The sequence below is a fragment of the Scomber japonicus genome, chromosome 14 (genome assembly GCF_027409825.1).
Source record: "Scomber japonicus isolate fScoJap1 chromosome 14, fScoJap1.pri, whole genome shotgun sequence".
NCBI lineage: Eukaryota > Metazoa > Chordata > Actinopteri > Scombriformes > Scombridae > Scomber > Scomber japonicus.
This window is the reverse complement of record NC_070591.1, coordinates 7134258-7153767: the sequence shown is the minus strand read 5'-3', so window position 1 is coordinate 7153767 and position 19510 is coordinate 7134258. Positions and strand designations below refer to the sequence as shown.

Here is a 19510-nt window from a genome sequence, read left to right as displayed (position 1 = left end):
TCACCTTCCACTGATGAAACCCCCCTCCCCTCCCTTCCTCTCCTCTCCTCTCCGCTCCCTCCTTCACCCTCTTCCTTCTTCCTCATCCCTTCCTCCTCCTCCTCCTCCTCCTCCTCCTCCTCCTCGTCCTGGCTACCTGTACTGATCTGTTGGTCCTCTCCTTTGTGCCTCACTTCCTGTTTCATGTTTTGAATTATTTGTAATGCTAAGACGTTAAAAGGCTGGGCTCCATTCACTGATTCACTGTCAAGTTTTTACCAACCCCCCCCCCATACTCCATTGATATTCATTGACTTATGATGCCCGCATTTACACACACACACACACATGCCCATGCACACACACACACATACATGCACACACACACGCACACACACACACACACACACACACACATTGTCTTTTCCGTGCTTTAATTGGAGAGATAATTTGCCAGCAGGTGAACACTTTGATCCGTAGTGCCTTAAAACATGAGCGAACATATTTTAGTTGAAGTTCCCAGTATAACTTGATGATCACAACTATTTAATATATTACATTTTAAATATAAATATATATATATATTTAATATCTATATTGGGCCATAGAGATGCTTATACCTGCAGCGGACAGTGATTTAATTATTGATTAGCCTCTCAATACCTTGATATGTGCCTTGTAAGGTGTCCTTGAGTGCTTTGAAAGACGTCTTTAAATAAAATGCATTATTGTTATTATTCATTATTATCTATAACATATCAGAACATGGTCGAATATGTCTCATAAACCCAAGAGGCAACCTGAAATAACTTCCTTTGTCCAAACATATAGGTCACAAACCAAAAATAGCAAGTTTATTATCACAGAGGATTAAAAGAAAAGAAGAAAATATTCACTTTTAAGAAGCTGGAATCAAATAATTTGGACATTTTTCTAAAGAGATGGCAATTAAGTTTATTTATTGGTTGACTAATTGATTAATATACTTATTCCTGCAGCTCGAGGAGTTTGGATAATATTCATCTGTTAATGAGTAATCTATAGAGACATTAACTCTTCCTATTTACATGTTTGATTGAGACGAAAGTATTTAATTGACTGATTTGGCATTTAAATACTTTACTTAATTACTTCCAATTAAGATGACGTGCAGTCTGAAAAAGTTGTTGCACATTAAGTGGATAAGATAATACTAATACAACCTCTGCTTCTAATAATAATGACTTAATTTGTATAAAACCTTTCATTCAAAGTGCCTCACAATAAAAACACCTAAAAGGAAGAACATAAAAACATGAAAAATAATAAAAACACTAATGTAAAATAAGATAAGATAGATAAGATATTCCTTTATTTGTCCCACAATGGGGAAAAATTACATTAATGCAGCTGCAAATGCATATGAACAAAACAAAAAGAGCATCAATAGAAAGAATAAAGACCAATAAATTAGTACAAAAGCAATAAAAAAGACAATAGTAGTAAAAAATCTAGTAAAAGAAAGTATCATAATGCACAATAATATTAGTGGTGAATGATTATATACCTGATTTTATTGTTATTGGACAGGTTTTAAAGTGGAAAAGTAAATTTATAGACACATATAATGCACAGTTGAGCTGAGTAATAGTGTGCCAAAAATACAGATATTGCTCTGTTGTGTACATTAGACAGTGCAGTTGTGAAATTATAGTAATAATAGTAAAAAAAAAAGCTGCGTATTAAAGGTAGAATAAGTATTATGATGTTTGACAGGAAGTCAGCTGGTGCTTGACATGCTGTAGTGGGGTTTTGTTCCTAATCACATGAGACCATCCATTGTTTTCTAGCTCTTTTCTTCTCAGCAGTTAATCCCTTCTTCTTTAAGAAAATAAGATTTCAACACAGCGAGGAAACACACATAAACAACCCCCCCCCCCCCCCAAAAAAAAACCCAATGCATTTTAAGTGTGTTCTGCCGTCGTCTCACCAGTCGTCGGATCACTGAGAAGTTACCACAGGTTTAATGTTTTAAATATTTTATCCAGCAATTAGAAATCATAATTAGCTCTCAGATGTAGGTTTTTTGTCCCTCTCTAAATGTGGGGTCTCCCTGCCCTATTTCGGCCCCTTGTTATAATTGGTACCCGGAGTGTAGAGACGACTTTAAGGTCTGTTCTGGTATCCAGGCAACAGCTCCCTTTACTCCTCCCTGACTACCATTGACTCTCTCAGCTTATTCCCATGTTCCCTTTACCCTTCATTCATTCACCGCTCCTCTCCTCTCTCCTCTCTCCTCTCTCCTTCCATTCATCCTCTCATCAAACCCCTCCACCCCTCCCACCCCCCACCTCCCACCTCCCACCCAAACCCAGCCAGCCAGCTTATCTGCACTAGTCACCACCAGCACTAATGGACAACTCCACTCCATTATTTAAATGACAGAAATTGGCTTTTTAGTAGATTAGTTCTGTGATGCTAAGCAGCTAGCTAATTGTGTTAGCTTTTGTGAGTAGAATAATAAATAATAGTAGAGTATTATTAGTAGTAGTTAAATTAGGTTAAATGAACTGGTGAGACGCTGCTATAGTTAGTGTGGCTACATCCGCAAAATAAAATATATGCTATCATCATAAAAAACAACTCTGAAAAGGTTTTGCATGTTTTAGCCCTTTAATTACAACCCAAACTTACTGCACACTACTGCCGACCATTATCCAAAAAATACAGGTGTTTTAAATTGAATAAAGTCGTGTCAGACTGTAAAAACTACTCCTATATGCGTTGCGTTCAAGTGCATGTGGGAATTTACTAAAGCCAACACATCCTTAAACTATGTAGCAGGAAACTTCCCAAAAAATAAATACAGATAATCAGAGTATTGTGGATTTTAGTATTTGCATTAACCCTCCTGTTGTCCTCGAGTCAAGGAGGGAAGGAAAGGAGGGAGGGAAGGAAAGGAGGAAGGAAGGAAGGTAGGAGGGAGGGAAGGTAGGAAGGAAGGAAAGAGAAGGAGGGAGGAAAGAAGGACAGAAGGAAAGGAAGGAAGAGGGAAGGGAGGAAGGAAAGGAAAGAAGGGAGGAAGGAAAGGAAAGAAGGAAGGACAGAAGAAAGGAAGGAGGGAAGGACAGAAGGAAGGAAAGAAGGAACAGTCAAAACAGACGAGGTCAATTTGACCCAGGAGGACGACACAAAGGTTAAAAAAAAAAAAGATATTTGAGATGTTGGAACTTCCTACAGTCACTTGAACGCACCATAAAGTGAATAAATGAGTAGTGTTTATTGATAGATCTCCTTTTCTTTAAGCAAGCATCTCAAATTCCTTTAAAAATGGATAAAAACGGAGCTTAAAAACAACAAATACAGTCAAACTGCATCATGGGGCTTGTCTGTGCAGGGGCTTAAAGAGGGTCACATTCCTAAAAACCAAACCTGAGGGGCAACAGGAATGCTGCTGTAAAGCCTGAGGGTCAAAACAGCAACAACAAAAAGTTATTTATAGTTGTGAGTTTGGGCTAAAACATGGAAAACAGTGTGCAGTCCTTTTATTCATACCAACCATACCAACGTTTAATGTATTAATCAAACAGTTGCTTTTTGTTTTTTTTTAATTGTTTTTCTTTTTAAACTCTGCAGTTCCCCGGCGTGAGTCAAAGGGTAACTAACATTTTAGTGGTTTAGTGAGACTAGAGTGTAGTTGAGTAGGGTGAAGATGAAGTGGTGTGAAGATTAGAAGATTACAAGAAGAGCATTTTTATTAGCAAAATTTAAAAAGAGAAAAAAAAGGCTTGTGCTTTTTGCAATTGCATGAATTTCAGCAGTCACATCTCGATTCTTGGTCTTTTCATTTTAGTACATTTATAAACACACCTTTTAATATTAGAGTTTCATTGGCTAATAGATGCTGAAAGTGAGCGCTAATGGCTGTTAAAGTTGGAAAATTGTGTCTCAAGGGTTGAGAGAGAGAAAAGTGTTGTAATGGATCCTGCTGCTTTTCTTGATAAGACATCGTCCTACTTTGCCTCGGATTGGCTGCTTACCTTTAAAACTATGACTCATCCATTAATGCGGTCATATTTTCTATAATGTGAATATTTTGTCTTTTTTTTTTTTTAAGGTGGAGGCTTTAAAATAAGAGCATTTGGATTTTCTGCTTCTCCTTGTCATTTTTTTGTGTAAATTTTAACAAAATAAAAGCAAAAAATAAACTAAACTAAACCTCAACCAACAAAATCCAACGAGTCCGACCCAATCAGAGGCAGAGTACGGTCGGGTCTTGGCGTGAAAACCATCAGGGTCCATAATAAGAAGCTGAGACTCGTCCACAAGAGCTCAGCAGGTTTGATTTTGGTGTTTTTTTTAAAGAGTTAACGTAGCTGCTAGTTAATTAGTGAACTAGCTTCAGTAGTAATTGGCTTTATAGTATGTTAACCCTCCTGTTGTCCTCGAGTCAAGGGAGGGAGGAAGGGAGGGAGGGAGAGAAGGAAGGAGGGGAAGATGGAAGGAAGGAAAAAAGGGGAGGGAGGAAAGGAAAGAAGGAAGGGAGGGAGAAGGAAGGGAGGGAGGGAGGGAGGGAGGAAGAAGGAAGTAAGGGATGGAAGAAGGAAGGACAGGAGGAGGGAAGGGGAGGAGGGAGGGAGGGAGGGAGGAAGAAGGAAGGGAATGAAAGAGGGGAGGAAGAAGGAAGGGAAGGAAAGAGGGGAGGGAGGAGGGAAAGAAGGAGGGAGGAAAGGAAAGAGGAAGGAAAGAAGGACAGAGGAAAGAAGGAAGGTATGAGGAGGAAAGAAGGAGGAAGGAAGGTATGGGGAGGAAAGAAGGAGGAAGGAAAGAATGAAGGTATGGGGAGGAAAGAAGGAAGTTATGGGGAGGAAAGAAGGAAGGGAGGAAAGAAAGAGAGAAGGAGGGAGGAAAGAAGGAAGAGTCAAAACAGATGGGGTCAATTTGACCCGGGAGGACGACAGGAAGGTTAATTATAGTTTGTTGGATTTTATATGGTGGTTTTCTTCATCCCCACTTTGCACCATTTTGCATCCCATGTTGAATTAAAGATGCAAAATGGCAGCAAATGCTTAAGATGTAGTTTCGTAGTAGTTAGCCTGGTGTGAGTTGTTTTTTTTTTAAAGAGTGATGAAGCGTTAAGTTTTCTATATATTACCAAACCCATCATGATGTCACATTTCTGCAGCTTTAATGTGACATCATTGATTTTAAAGCTTACGTTTCATCACTTTTTTTAAAGTCCCAGAGGAGGGGGGGGGGGGGTTGTGGTGTGTTGGTCGTTCACTGCTGTGCTCGTGTGAACTAGCATGTGTGTTTCTGTTGTTGCCGTGGTTTCATTTTGTATTGGCACCGACCCTCGAAACGTTTCCCAAGTTTCATCGCCATGCAAACTGAAATCTGGAAAAAAAAAAAAAAAGGTTTTTAATGGTTTGTGTGGTTTGTGGTTGAAGCCTTGTCCAGTTCATTTAGCATCAGATACATTTTATCTTTTTCATTTTTTTAAATATATACAAGCACAGTTTTTTTTTTTTTAAATCTTTTTTTTATTATTTTTTGGCTTTTTTCTATAAATGTGTGATTCCACTTTTTCTAAAACTTTTTAAAACTTTTAATTATTATTATAACCACACGAGGAACTGAATCCTTTAGAGCGGTCTGTTCACCTCCCCAAAAAATAAAGGCACTGACCTCTTCTGTGGGATCGTTCCTCTTTGTGCGTGTGTGTGTGTGTGCGTGTGTGTGCGTGTGCGTGTGCGTGTGCGTGTGCGTGTGTGTGCGTGTGTGTGTGCGTGTGCGTGTGCGTGTGTGTGTGTCTTGACAGCTTAAAAGAAAAAAAAAAAGTTTACTCACTCTTGTTTTTTTTTTTATGGCACATGCATGGACTACATCTTCCTCACTCATTCACTACTACACTACCCATAATGCAATGCATGAGCGCTGTTGCTTCCTGCCAGAGTCAGGGCTGATTAAAAAAAAAAAAGGCTGATTAAGCAACACTTTTAAAAGATGAGTGGAGGATTTAAAATATTAATAATAGAAGAAGAATAAAGGAGAAGAGGGAAAAAAGGAAAGAAAGCCGCTCTTACAGGTGTAGACGAAAAAAAAATATTTTAAATTAAATTAAAGAGGTTTTTCTCTCTTTGTCTCTCTTCTGCTCTCTCATTTCTGTCCAGTCATTACTCAGTCACCCTCTCTCTCTCTTTCTCTCTTTCTTTCTCCACTGCTCCATTCACTCCCTTCTTCACTCTACACCCGTCCTCCATCTCTCTGGCTGTCCAGCTAACCAATGGATGGCTCGGAGACGTTAACCTGCCCCCCCCCCCCCCCTCTCATTTACCCGGGACTCTCTCAGTGGTTCTCTGCCTCTCTGTGTTGTGGGTAACTTTTAATAAAAGATAAGACACATTTAATTATTATTAGATTATTAATAATTTCACTTAAAAAAAGTATAATTGGTATCTTTTAATAAGTTGAGTATCTCCACAGCACAGCAGGCGACGACCACTGATCAATGCAAGCTGTCTCTCTCTCGCTCTTTTGTCTCTTTACAACAGTCGAACCTGGTTTATCCAAACATGAAAACTTCCACAAACTTCCAAACTTCTTTTTTTTTTACTTACCCCCCCCCCCCCCCCCCCCCAACACCATTTCTTTGAATATATTAAAATTCAGCAAAGTGGAAAATCTCCATCTCCAACCCCCCCCCCTCCTCCTCCTCCCTTCTTCTTCCCTTCCCCACCTTTTTGATTGTGCATATTTTTTTAAGGTGGAATCTTCTCATTAGCACGTGCATCCAAAAATAATTTTTTTAAGGCAAAAATTAGGCTGTATGCTTCCAAACTTCTTTTTTTATTTTATTTTTTCCATTTTTGTGAATATATTAAAATTCAGCAAAGTGGGAAAATCTCCAAACTTCCTCCTCCTCCCTTCTTCCCTTCTTCCCTTCCCCACCTTTTTGATTGTGCATATTTGTTTAAGGTGGAATCTCCTTGTTGGCACGTGCATCTAAAAAAAGAAAAAATTAGACTGCACGCTGCCACTGCATCAAGTTTATGTTTGTGTTTGTTTTCATGTCTTGAAAATCTCACTTAAATGTCAGTAATGTTGATATTTCATCCACTTGAACCCCCTTTACCACCCTGCCCCCCCCCCCCCAAAATCTGGGCCAGGATAAACCAGTGTTCACTGCAACCACTAAATCCCCCCCCCCCCCCCCTTCCATCCCCCTCCTCAGTGGTGATCACACATCTAACATGCCTGAAACTCAAAGAAATCAATGCTAGAATAACACGAATGACATAAAAAGAGCCTTGTGATACTTTATATATATATATTTATTTTATTTTTTGTGTGTCTCTCGTCCTCACCTCCTCTGTCTTCTCCTCCGCAGGCATGTGGCGATCCCAAGGCCAAGCCGTCGTACCTCGTCGACAAGAACTTGGAGTCGGCGGTTAAATTCATCGTCAGGAAGTTTCCCGCCGTGGAGACGAGGAACAATAACGTGAGTACGAGCGCGTGTGTGTGCTGTGTTTTATGTGGGTGGGTGTGTGTGAGAGAGAGAGGAAGAGATGATGATGAGGATGATGATGATGCTTTACATTTTAAATTGAGCCTGTAGGACACATTTATGGACATTTTATTCTATTAAAAAAACATATTAGGTTGTTTTTTAGTCCTGAAAGTGTTGCTAATTGCACAATAATGAATAAAAAGTCAGTGTTTTTGTTTTATTTTATTTTTGGGAGAAAATAATTAAATGAAACTTAACTTTTTGTCTTGTTTACTGAGATATTTCTGGTTAAGACGGATAATTTATAGTGACATGAACAAATTAGAAAGTTGGCTAGTTTGCTTGTTAATAAATAAATAAAGTAGATATAACACTAACTGCTAAAGTTTTTTTAAACTATTTTATATTGTGTCCTGGTAGTCATTCCCTGTTGATTTCACTTCCTGTCAGCTTTCAAAATAAGGCGTAAAAGTCATTACTTTTAAATCAGTGTACTAATTATTATCCAGTTAATTCAGTAATTCAGTTTATTGTGACATTTCTGTTTTATTTCTGATATTTAAAGACAACTAATTAATTAAAAAGAATCAAAAGTAATGATAATAATTTGTTTTCTCTTATTTTGAAAATACCAAAGTGATGAATTTAGATGGGTGATTTTCTGCTGGTTTTAATAGAAATGTTAGAAATGTCCTTTTTGAATTGTTTGAGCTGATTTGTATCAATGCAAGTGACCTTTTTTGTGTGTGTGTATATGTATAAGTGTGTGTGTGTGTGTACGTGTATAAGTGTGTGTGTGTGTGTGTGTGTGTGTGTGTGTCAAGTGAACTAAACGCAGTCATTTTCTCATCAAATGTTTCTTTCAGCTTTACTTGTTAGCTTCTGCCATATGTGTGTTTATGTGAAACTGTTTAACAAACAAGCTGTGTGCGTGTGTGTGTGCGTGCGTGTGTGCGTGTCTGTGTACGTGTGTGTATGAGTGTGTGTGTGTGTGCGTGTGTGTGTGTGTGTGTGTGTAGCTAACAGCTTTATTCAGTATAACTGTGCAAAAAAAAAAAGAAGTTGTCTCTTACGTTGTTTTTCTGCTTTGTTTCTGTGTTGTTTGTGTTCTGCATGCTAAACTTGGCTTATTCCGGACTTGTGCTTTTTGGTAAGTTTTTGTATCTAAGTTTTTGTACTTTTTTTTGTTTTGTAATGTAATTTATTTTTTGTACCTGTTTTTAAAGCTATTTTGGAGTGTCTCTTTTTTTGTGTGGTTTTGGTTTGCTGTGCTTTCTCTTCTCTCTTCATCTTCTGCTGGCAGCATTTATATATTTTTATTTATTTTTTTTTAACTTTCTTCTTTTTATCCATCCACTCAGTGACTGTGTGGCTGGTTTAACCACCTGCTGACTGTTAGTTGGCTTAATTGAATATATGACCGACCGATCGACCGAGTGGCTGTTTGAGTGAATAATTAGCTGGCTGCACTAAGGAGCGAACAAATCTCTCATCCATCCAGTTACAGTAGTTTACAGCTACTTTTATAATGACTAAAAACCTTCTTATCTCGTCTTATTTTTAAAAATTTGAGCATAAACATGTTTTAGTTGTTCATATTCGCTCCTCGGTGCAGCAGCAGCAGTGTTTTTCTTACGTTACCTGGTAGAGTAGCGCTCTGGTTTGAGGCTCTGGTGCTGGGTTTAATTTACATACAGTCTGCTTCAGTCATGTCTGTCATGTAAATAGAAACTGCTTCTTACTTCAGTTAACCCTCCTGTTGTCCTAGAGTCAAGGAAGGAAGGAGGGAAGGAAGGAAAGGAGGGAGAAGGAAGGGAAGGAAGGAAAGAAAGGGCAGAGAAAGGATGGAAAGAAAGGGCAGAGAAAGGATGGAAAGAAAGAGGGAAGGAAGGAGGGATGGAGGGAGGGAAGGAAGGAAGGAAAGAAAGGGGGAAGGAAGGAAGGAGGGAAGGAATGAAAGAAAGAAAGAAGGGGGGGAGGAAGGAAGGAGGGAAGGAATAAAAGAAAGGGGGAGGGAAGGAATAAAAGGAAGGAGGGAAGGAATAAAAGGAAGGAGGGAAGGAAGGAAGGAAAGGAGGGAGGAAGGAAGGAAGAAGGAGGGAAGGAAAGAAGGAGTGAGGGGAAGGAAGGAAATAAAGAAGGAGGGAAGGAAGGAAGGAAAGAAAGGGGGGAGGAAGGAAGGAAGGAAATGAAGAAGGAGTGAGGGGGAGGGAAGGCCAGAAGGTAGGAAAGGAGGAAGGAAAGAAGGAAGGAAAGAAAGGGGGAGGAAGGAAGGCAGAAAGGGTCAATTTGACCCGGAAGGACGATACGAGGGTTAATAAATCGAGCTTTTCTCATCGTGTGTTTTTATATATTTGAGCTTGTTAAAAGATTTTAAAGTGATCTTTTCAAGCTGAAAACAAAGCTAAACTTTTATTTTGTAGATATCAACGAGCTGATTGAATTATTTCTCTTCTCACTTCTCTTGTCTTTTAAACTCTGGGACTTCTGGGAAACGCAGGAAAAGAAATATCAGCTGGTTTTTGCTTCTATAGAAACATTGTCTTACTTTGGTGAAACATTTTTATTCTTTTTATTTGAAGCTGTTAAACTTCAAACACAAGCTGATTTATAGACTGCTACTCATAGTCTTTTTTTTCTCCAGACTTAAATAACTTGTTTATCAAAATGAATTAAAAAAAAAAAAAAAAGAGAGCTTGATAAAAGATAAATCTGTGAATGATGTGATTTGATTTATCCGACACAGATCATATTCATGAATGAGCTCTCACATATTTCAAGTGTCCCAATAAATTCAATTCAAGTGAAGAAAATGTCCCGCCAAAGTAAAATGACATGACATATATATACTAATATATATATTTTGGGGTTTTTCATTTAGAAGTTTGCCAATAAACTTCTAAATTATTCAGCAATAGTATCTGATTTATTTCAATTTGCTGCTGTTAGTCAAAATTGAGAGAAACAGTAATAAAGCTCTACTGAAGCTTGAAGGTAATCTGACATTTTTTAGACAGGTAGGTTTGAATAATAGACGCAGATATTACTAATTTAAGCTTTTTAAACACACATCACGTCATCTGTCATACCAAGTTTTGAAGAGAAAGTCACTAAATGTAATATATATTGAATATTCTGAGAGAGGAGGATTTTAATATGCTTTACTGAGTCGTATAATGTTAAATATTTTCAAATTGCACATCATTATTATTATTAGTATTATTTTTATTATTATGTCACAACCTTTTTTCTAACGTGTGTGTAACTGCGTCTCCTCTACAGCAACAGTTGGCTCAGCTGCAGAAGGAAAAGTCAGAGATCCTGAAGAATCTGGCTCTCTACTATTTTACCTTCGTAGATGTGATGGAGTTTAAGGTGAGAAAACACTCTCCCTCTCTCTCTCTCTCCCTCTCTCTCTCTCTCTCTCTCTATCTATCTATCTATCTCCTCTCCCTCCCTGTCTCTCCCTCCCTCTCCCTCTCTCTCTCTCTATCTCTATCCCTCTCTCTCTCTCCCTCTCTATCTATCTCCTCTCCCTCTCTCTCCTCTCTGTCTCTCCCTCCTCTCCCTCCCTCTCCCTCTCTCTCTCTCTCTCTCTCTATCTATCTATCTCCTCTCCCTCTCTCTCCCTCTCTCTCTCTATCTCTATCCCTCTCTCTCTCTCCCTCTCTATCTATCTCCTCTCCCTCTCTCTCCCTCTCTCTCTCTATCTCTATCCCTCTCCCTCTCTCTCCCTCTCTGTCTCTCCCTCCTCTCCCTCCCTCTCCCTCTCTCTCTCTCTCTCTCTCTCTCTCTCTCTCTCTCTCTCTCTCTCCCTCTCTCTCTCTCTCTCTCTCTCTCTCTCTCTCTCTCTCTCTCTCCCTCTCTCTCTCTCTCTCTCTCTCTCTCTCTCTCTCTCTCTCTCTCTCTCTCTCTCTCTCTCTCTCTCTCTCTCTCTCTCTCTCTCTCTCTCTCTCTCTCTCTCTCACACACACACACACAGAGTAAACTATAACAGGTGCTGTATGAAAATGATTCTGTATGTAACTTTAACATTGACTCCTTTTTATTACCAGGACCATGTTTGTGAACTGCTGAACACTATCGACGCCTGCCAGGTCTTCTTTGATATTGTAAGTGAATCATTCAATAAGTCAAACTTTATTTATACCTTTCACAGCTGATTGACAAGCTGATAATGAGACAGAAGAAGTATAGATGAAGGACGAAGAAGGGATGAAAACAAATAATTTATTATAAGGAATAAATACCCACATGACACTTTATGAACTTTTTTATAATTTTGGAGAAATTAAATGTGCATATGAGTGCAAATTCAGGAGAAGTTAAAAAAGAAGAAATTAGAAAATTAGATGCATATTTAAAGGGAAGAAAAATGTTTGGGTTCGAAAAGGATCTTTTTTCTTCTTTTTTTTCAACTAAAGAATTCATATTTTTGTAGTCTGAAAAATAAAAATGTAATGTTAAACTTCACGAAGATTTTCTAAAAGTTTCAACCTGCCTGTGTCATTGTGTGAATTATCAATTAATCAACCTTTTATTTATATAACACCGAATCACTACAAAAGTTATCTCAAGTCTCTTTTCACACAGATCAGATATAAACCAAACCCTTTAAAACTAAACATGCAACTTTGGTCACATGTTAAGAGCTGGAAAGGTTGACCCTTGAGCTTTGATTTCTTTTTTGTTTGTTTGTTTTGTTCCATTTTTTTAAAGTCAAGAATGAACTTTCTCATTTTTAGTAGTTTCATATTTTTCTTCCCTCAAAATGCTGCTGTCCTGATTTCTTGACTGAGCTCTTCTCTTCATCGTTCATCTCTTAACTCAGAACTTCCCTTCATACCTCGTGATACTTTCTCATTTAGACTCTCAGAAACATTTACAGATCTGTCTAATCTTATCCTAAACTTATGAAACATTTATAACCTTTTGACTTCGAGGTAAATCTGTTTTGAAAACTCACTTTCTCTTTCTGTTTTCCTTTTTCAGACGGTGAACTTTGACCTGACCAAGAACTACTTGGACCTGGTTGTGACTTACACTACTCTGATGATCATCCTGTCTCGCATTGAGGAGAGGAAAGCCATCATCGGCCTTTACAACTACGCTCATGAGATGACACACGGAGCGAGGTGACTACAAACACACAGGAAGAGAAATTCCTCCCTCCCTCCTTTCCTTCTGTCTTCCTTCCTTCCTCCCTCCTTTCCTTCCTCCCTTAGTTCCTCCTTTCCTCCCTCCTTTCTCCCTCCTTTCCTTCCTTCCTTCCTCCCTCCTTTCCTTCCTACCTTCCTTCCTCCTTTCTTTCCTTCTTCCTCCCTTCCTTCCTCTGTCCTTTCCTTCTGTCTTCCTTCCTTCCTTCCTTCCTCCTTTCCTTCCTTCCTCCCTCCCTCCTTTCCTCCCTCCCTTCCTTCCTCCGTCCTTTCCTTCTGCTTTCCTTCCTTCCTCCTTTCCTTCCTTCCTCCCTACCTCCTTTCCTCCCTCCCTTCCTTCCTCCGTCCTTTCCTTCTGTCTTCCTTCCTTCCTTCCTCCTTTCCTTCCTTCCTTCCTCCCTCCCTCCCTCCTCTCATCCCTACCTTCCTTCCTCCTTTCTTTCCTTCTTCCTCCTTTTCTTCTGTCTTCCTTCCTTCCCTCCTTCCCTCCTTCCCTCCCTTCCTTCTCCCTCCCTTCCCTCCTTGACTCGAGGACACCAGGAGGATTAAAAAGTGATTCATTGATCAAACTTGTTACTGTGTGTGTGTTTTAGTGACCGAGAGTACCCCAGACTGGGCCAGATGATCGTGGATTATGAAAACCCTCTGAAGAAGATGATGGAGGAGTTTGTTCCACACGGAAAGGTTTGCTGAGCTGCTGCAGTTAGCATTTAGTTTAGTCTCTCTGCCCTCCTTTTTTAAATAATGATTTCTCATAGCCTACGCGTTTTCTTACATAAATTCTGACTGTCTCATTAAAATAGCATCAAGCGAACCTCTACGTACTTGTGCTTGTTTAGAGAGAAAGTTTAGAGAATGATCTGCAGTGTGTGTATAAAATAGATTTTCATCTTCGTCTTGGCTGAAGCACAGTTGCCATAGCAAACGCCACATTTAGATCTGAGAGCTGAAATATCTACTTAATTAAACTGAAAGTAAAGTCTTGATGCCTCCAGTTGTTTATGCAGCTCGTGTGTCGCACAGAAATATGATGAAATATACTAACGGAGGACATAAAGTCAGGTTTAGATTCTGATTAAGTGAAATTTAATTTGGCTTTTTTAAACCCGATGCTGTTCCTGTATTTTATAATTATTTATAAGCATAATAAACTTTATTTATAGAGCACTTTCTAAAAATGTAAGTTACAAAGTGCTTCATGAGGGAGCAAAATACACAAATTGTGAAATAATTACATGTAAAAAATAAAACAATTCAATGTAGGATAAAGGTAAAAGCAATTCAAAGAAAGGTACATTTATTTGTATATCACATTTAAACAACAAGGAAATTCAAAGTGCTTTACATAAAATACAAAATGCATTGAATCAGGATATAAAAGCAACACTTGGCAAAATAAAGACATTTAAACGAGATTAAAAGTGTTAAATTGGAATTAAAATTAAGCTAAAATAGAGTAAAGACAGATAAAAACAGGAGAATAAGAAGTTACAGAGCAGTGTGAGATATTATATTATAATGTTTGATTTCATAAAAAGCATAAAAACTAAACTCCGTGTTTGGTTTTGACTCTGAGGACAGAAAGCAGACTAACTGATTAACTGAGAGGTCTGGATGGTTCGTAATGTAGCAGCAGATCAGAAATGTAGTTTAAGTTTGAGTCTAAACCATTTAAGTGCTTCGTAAACCAGGAAAATTAAATTCAAGATAAAATAAAATCAGGAAACACTCTCAGATAAAAGTTTGTTATAAGAGGAGATTTAAGAGATTCAGTTGACCTGATTTCCTCGGGCAGTTGTGAAATGAGTTTATTATTAGAGGTTTATTTCTGTTGCTTTTCTCTCCTCATCTCTTCTCTCTCTCTGTCTCTCTCTCCTCTTCCTCTGCAGTCTCTGTCAGATGCGTTGGTCAGTCTTCAGATGGTTTATCCCAGGAGGAATCTGTCCGCTGACCAATGGAGGAACGCCCAGCTGCTCTCTCTCATCTCGGCTCCCTCCACTATGCTCAATCCTGCACAGTCCGACACTGTTAGTATGATTACGACTGAAATGATATGAAATGTTCTGATCCTTCAGTTTAAAGCGTTGAGTGAATGAATGTCTCTGTTATTTAGATGCCGTGTGAATATCTGTCACTGGACGCGATGGAGAAATGGATTGTTTGTAAGTACTTGAAACGAGGATTCAGAGCTTTTTAACGTTAAATTAGTTTCCACTGTGTTAACCTTCCTGTTGTCCTCCCGGGTCAAATTCACCCCGTCTGTTTTGACTGTTCCTTCCTTCCTTCCTTCCTTCCTTCCTTCCTTCCTTCCTTCCTTCCTGCTGTCCTTCCTTCCTCCTTCTCTCTTTCTTTCCTCCCCCCTACCTTCCTTCTTTTCTTCCTTCCTTCCTTCCTTCGTCCTCTCCTTTGTCCCTCCCTCCCTCCTACCTTCCTCGCTTCTTTCTTCCCTCCTACCTTCCTTCCTTCCGTCCTTCTTTCTTCTCTCCTTCCTTCTTTCCTTCCTTCCTCCCTTCGTCCTCTCCTTTCTCCCTCCCTCCCTCCTACCATCTTTCCTTCCTTCTTTCTTCCCTCCTACCTCCCTACCTTTCTTCCTTCTTTCCTTCCTTCCTTCCTCTCTCCCTCCCTCCCTCCTTTCCTTCCTCCCCTCCATGCATCCTTCCTTCCTTCTTCCCTTCCATCCTTCCATCTTCCTTCTTCCCTTCCTTCCTTGACTCGAGGACAACAGGAGGGTTAATAATAATCTCTCTTCTGGCTCCTGATGACACTCAGTCATACATTTATCTCTCTGCTCTCTCCCTCCAGTTGGATTCATCCTTTGCCACGCGGTGCTGAACAGCGACGCCGCAGCGTTGTCTTTGTGGAAGCTGGCTCTGCAGAGCTCCACCTGCCTCTGTCTGTTCAGGGATGAAGTCTTCCACATCCACAAGGCAGCAGAGGACCTGTTTGTCAACATCAGAGGGTAAAAAGAAAAACATCTAATAGAGAAGATACATGGAGACAGTCATGTTTATTTATTAGGATGAATACATTGAGAGGCAACGTCTAGTTTTCAAGGTTACCTCAACACACAAAATAGTATGTAGGTTAACCCTCCTGTTGTCCTTGTGTCAAGGGAGGAAGGAAGGAAAGGGAGGAAGGAAGGAAGAAAGAAGGAAGGAATGGAGGAAGAAGGAAGGAAAGGAGGGAGGAAGGAAGGAAAGAAAGGAAGAAAGGGAGGAAGAAGGAAGGAAAGTAGGGAAGGACGGAGGAAAGAAGGGAGGAAGGTAGGAGAAAGGAAGGAAAGAAAGAAAGAAGCATGAAAGGAGGAGGGAGCAAAGAAGTATGCAAGGAGGGGAAGAAGGAAGGAAAAATTAAAGAAAGAGGGAAGGAGGAAGGAAAGAAAGAACAGTCAAAAGAGATGGGGTCAATTTGACCCGGGATGATGACAGGAGGGTTAATAGAAGAGGATAAAACAATAAATAAAGTAAATAGATAAAATTATGATGAAGTTAAAAACCAGGTCTGAGATGAGGCCTTTGAACAGCTGTAGTCGAGGTAAACATCTAATTTTAAGGGCTTTTGCAGATTATTCCAAGTGTGAGTCGGATTATAAGAGAATTACATTTTTCTTATTTCAGTTCAGACTAATAAGACCAATAACAAGAATTAATTAGAAGAGAAGAAAATAAATAAATAAATTAAAATAATATAATAATAATAATTTTAAAAAAGTAAATAAATCAATCAATCAAAACAAGAAAAGTGGCCTAAACTCTTATTTCACATCATTATAAACTGAATACTTATTGTTTGTGGGCTGATAGTTGGACAATACAAGGAGCGAAAACTTGAAACTTTGTGCTGTGGCAAATTATAACAGGACATTTTCACCACTTTGTGACATTTTACAATCTAAAATAAGAAGTTGAAGTCTGTTTCTCTTCCTTGTTTTTAACACTTTCTCTCCGTGTGTGTGTGTGTGTGTGTTATTTCAGGTACAACAAACGCATCAACGACATCAGAGAGTGCAAGGAACAGGCCCTGTCTCACGCGTATGTACATAATCTTATTACTAATCCATTCATTGAACCCCAGCTGGAATTCTGATCCCATCTTTCCTTTTTTTTATTCCTCAAACACACACAAAAAAAAAAAAATCACATTTTAGGATTCATTGCATCTCCTGCGTTTTGTGTCTCTTTTACTTACATCTCTATTCTCTTTCCTGCTACCTACTTGTCTCGCTCCCTGGGAGTCTGACACAGACACGTCACCTTCTTTTTCCCCTTTATCCCGACTCATTCTTTCCCCCTGCTGTATCTCTTCTCCTTTTTTTTGTCTCCCCTCATGTCTCATCTCTGCTTTTTATCCTCGTTACTTATTCCGTCTTCCTCTTTCATCTCCGTTCTCATTCTTCTGCTGTCACTGTCATTTACTTACTCCTTACTCGTCCTCTTGCGGGATTGTCCTGAAAGTGTCAAAATACTATTTAATCATGACGCTTGTGTGTTTTTTGATGCTCCTGCTCTTGACTCCCACTGACTGTCTGTTTGTGTCTGTGTCTTCCTGCAGAGGCTCCATGCACAGAGAGAGACGCAAGTTTCTCCGATCCGCTCTGAAGGAGTTGGCAACTGTCTTAGCCGACCAACCTGGACTACTAGGTCCAAAGGTAATACAGAATACCACCTTAAAATACATTTTTACATTGGGATTGGGATTTTATGAATTAAGAAAATTTGCGTTAGTAATACTGAGGTTGTACCACCTTAAAAATATAAAATACTACTTTAAATAGCTCCACAGGTTCCTCTTTAAAGAAGATGGCTGCAGTCATTGCTAGAATACATTGATTCAAACCATTAAAATACCACCTTAAGTAGCATTTCATTCCTCAGTCCAGCTCTGAAGGAGTTGGCGACTGTCTTAGCCGACCAACCGGGACTACTAGGTCCAAAGGTAATACAGAATACCACCTTTTAAAATACATTTCTACATTGAGATTTATAAGATTTTATGAATTAAGAAAATTTGGGTTAGTAATACTGAGGTTGTACCACCTTAAAAATATAAAATACTACTTTGCTACCTTAAAACATTGCAAACTCCAACTTAAATAACTCTAAACTATTACTCAGCATTATTTTGAGTGTCTAAACCTTTTGTTACATACAATACCACCTTAAATAATGCTACAAATGCTTATCAGTTTATAAGGATAGACAGATTATACCACCTTAAGAAGCCTCTATAAATTCCTCAGGCCAGATGGAGACCCTCTATGAATGTATAGCAGATTATCTTTGCTCTGCCAGGCGGACTCTGTAAACATCTTGCATATTTGGTTCAGAGACTCGGAGAATTTAGTTGCTGCCAGCTGCTGTTGGTAATTTATCAGGGAAATATTCAGGGGAGTGTTTTTGACATTTCCTTTTTGCCCCCTCCTCTCTCTTTAAATCTGTGTCTGCCTCCTCGACTTATCTCCATATATTTTTTTTTTTTTCTTATTTCTGCCTCTTTCTGTGCTGCCAGGCGTTATTTGTGTTCATGGCGCTGTCGTTCGCCCGTGACGAGATCATCTGGCTGCTTCGACACGCCGACAACATCCAGAAGAAAAGCACAGACGACTTCATAGACAAGTACGCACACGCACACACACACACACACCTACAGTCACACAATCATCACGTCCTCGGCTTGTTTTCTTCCAGTTTTCAGTCTTTTAACGTGTTTTTGTGTTTTTTCCAGACACATAGCGGAGTTGATTTTCTACATGGAAGAACTCAGAGCTCACGTGAGGAAGTACGGTCCAGTGATGCAGCGATATTACGTTCAGTACCTTTCCGGCTTCGATGCTGTGGTGCTGAATGAACTGGTGCAGGTATGAACACATGTAATGCACCAAACTGACATTTTGATGAAGTCATACAGACATAAACATACAACACGAACTTCAAATACCCCACCCACCAAGGATCTCATCTCAAGGTCCAAAAAACCCCCCAAAAATCCAGGAAAACTAAATAAGCAAATGGAAAATAAGAAAAAGTAAGGATACATAGAGCCAAAAAAATTAAACATACTGTGCAACGCCATTAAAACAACAACAACAAAAAACAGATGCACAGACATCAGAGCAACAGCACAGTCGAGCGCAGTGTAGCGCAGAGGAGTCAATCATGCGGCCCGTAGGCCAGAACCGGCCCGCCAAGAGGTCCAATCTGGCCCAGTTTCCTTCTTCTTCTTTTAAGCTTTCTAGTTTAAAAGCTAGAAACTACATTTTTAAAATTTGCTGGAACATTATTGACTTGGTAGAAACATAAATTGATGATGATGATGATGGTGATGGTGATGGTGATGATGGTGATGGTGATGATGATAACACTAAAGTCTTTTCTATCCTGTGTTTTTCTGGCAGAACCTGTCTGTGTGTCCGGAGGATGAGTCGATAATCATGTCTTCATTTGTCAACACGATGACTTCCCTCAGCGTCAAACAAGGTGAACTTTACTGCTCCTACTATCAGCTAGTAGATAATAACAAGTATAGACTAGAGTACAGCTGATTTCAATCTTTCAATGCAACTTGTATATTTATTTATTTTTGTGTGAACTGTGTGTTTTTTTTCTTCCAGTGGAGGACGGAGAGGTGTTTGACTTCAGAGGAATGAGACTGGACTGGTTTAGACTGCAGGTGAGCACAGAAATCTACTTCAGAAACACAAATCTGAAGCTCGGAGAAGTTTGTTACTGTAGAAAAATTATCTTTCAGCTTTAACTGAGACACTTTTTGCTGCAGTCTGTGTTTTCTAGTAAAACCTACAGGCATTGTTAGATAGATAAAAATGGATAGATATTATTTAAAAGGACTGAATGGCTTTGAATCAGCTTTTCTAACACATTCGAATCTA

At 39.2% G+C, this 19510-nt stretch overlaps 1 protein-coding gene across 2 annotated transcripts in view; it reads left to right on the top strand.

The window, feature by feature from the left end:
* The window catches only part of nckap1 (NCK-associated protein 1), a 48501-nt gene that overhangs the window by 12747 nt on the left and 16244 nt on the right, over positions 1-19510 (top strand). For both annotated transcript variants that reach the window (XM_053333674.1, XM_053333673.1), the window contains 14 exons: positions 7349-7459; positions 10757-10843; positions 11524-11580; positions 12461-12603; positions 13218-13308; positions 14514-14651; positions 14738-14786; positions 15427-15583; positions 16599-16655; positions 17176-17272; positions 18133-18239; positions 18349-18481; positions 19019-19100; positions 19235-19293. In XM_053333674.1, the coding sequence (XP_053189649.1) occupies positions 7349-7459; positions 10757-10843; positions 11524-11580; positions 12461-12603; positions 13218-13308; positions 14514-14651; positions 14738-14786; positions 15427-15583; positions 16599-16655; positions 17176-17272; positions 18133-18239; positions 18349-18481; positions 19019-19100; positions 19235-19293 (1368 nt within the window). The remainder of the gene's footprint in view (positions 1-7348; positions 7460-10756; positions 10844-11523; positions 11581-12460; positions 12604-13217; positions 13309-14513; positions 14652-14737; positions 14787-15426; positions 15584-16598; positions 16656-17175; positions 17273-18132; positions 18240-18348; positions 18482-19018; positions 19101-19234; positions 19294-19510) is intronic.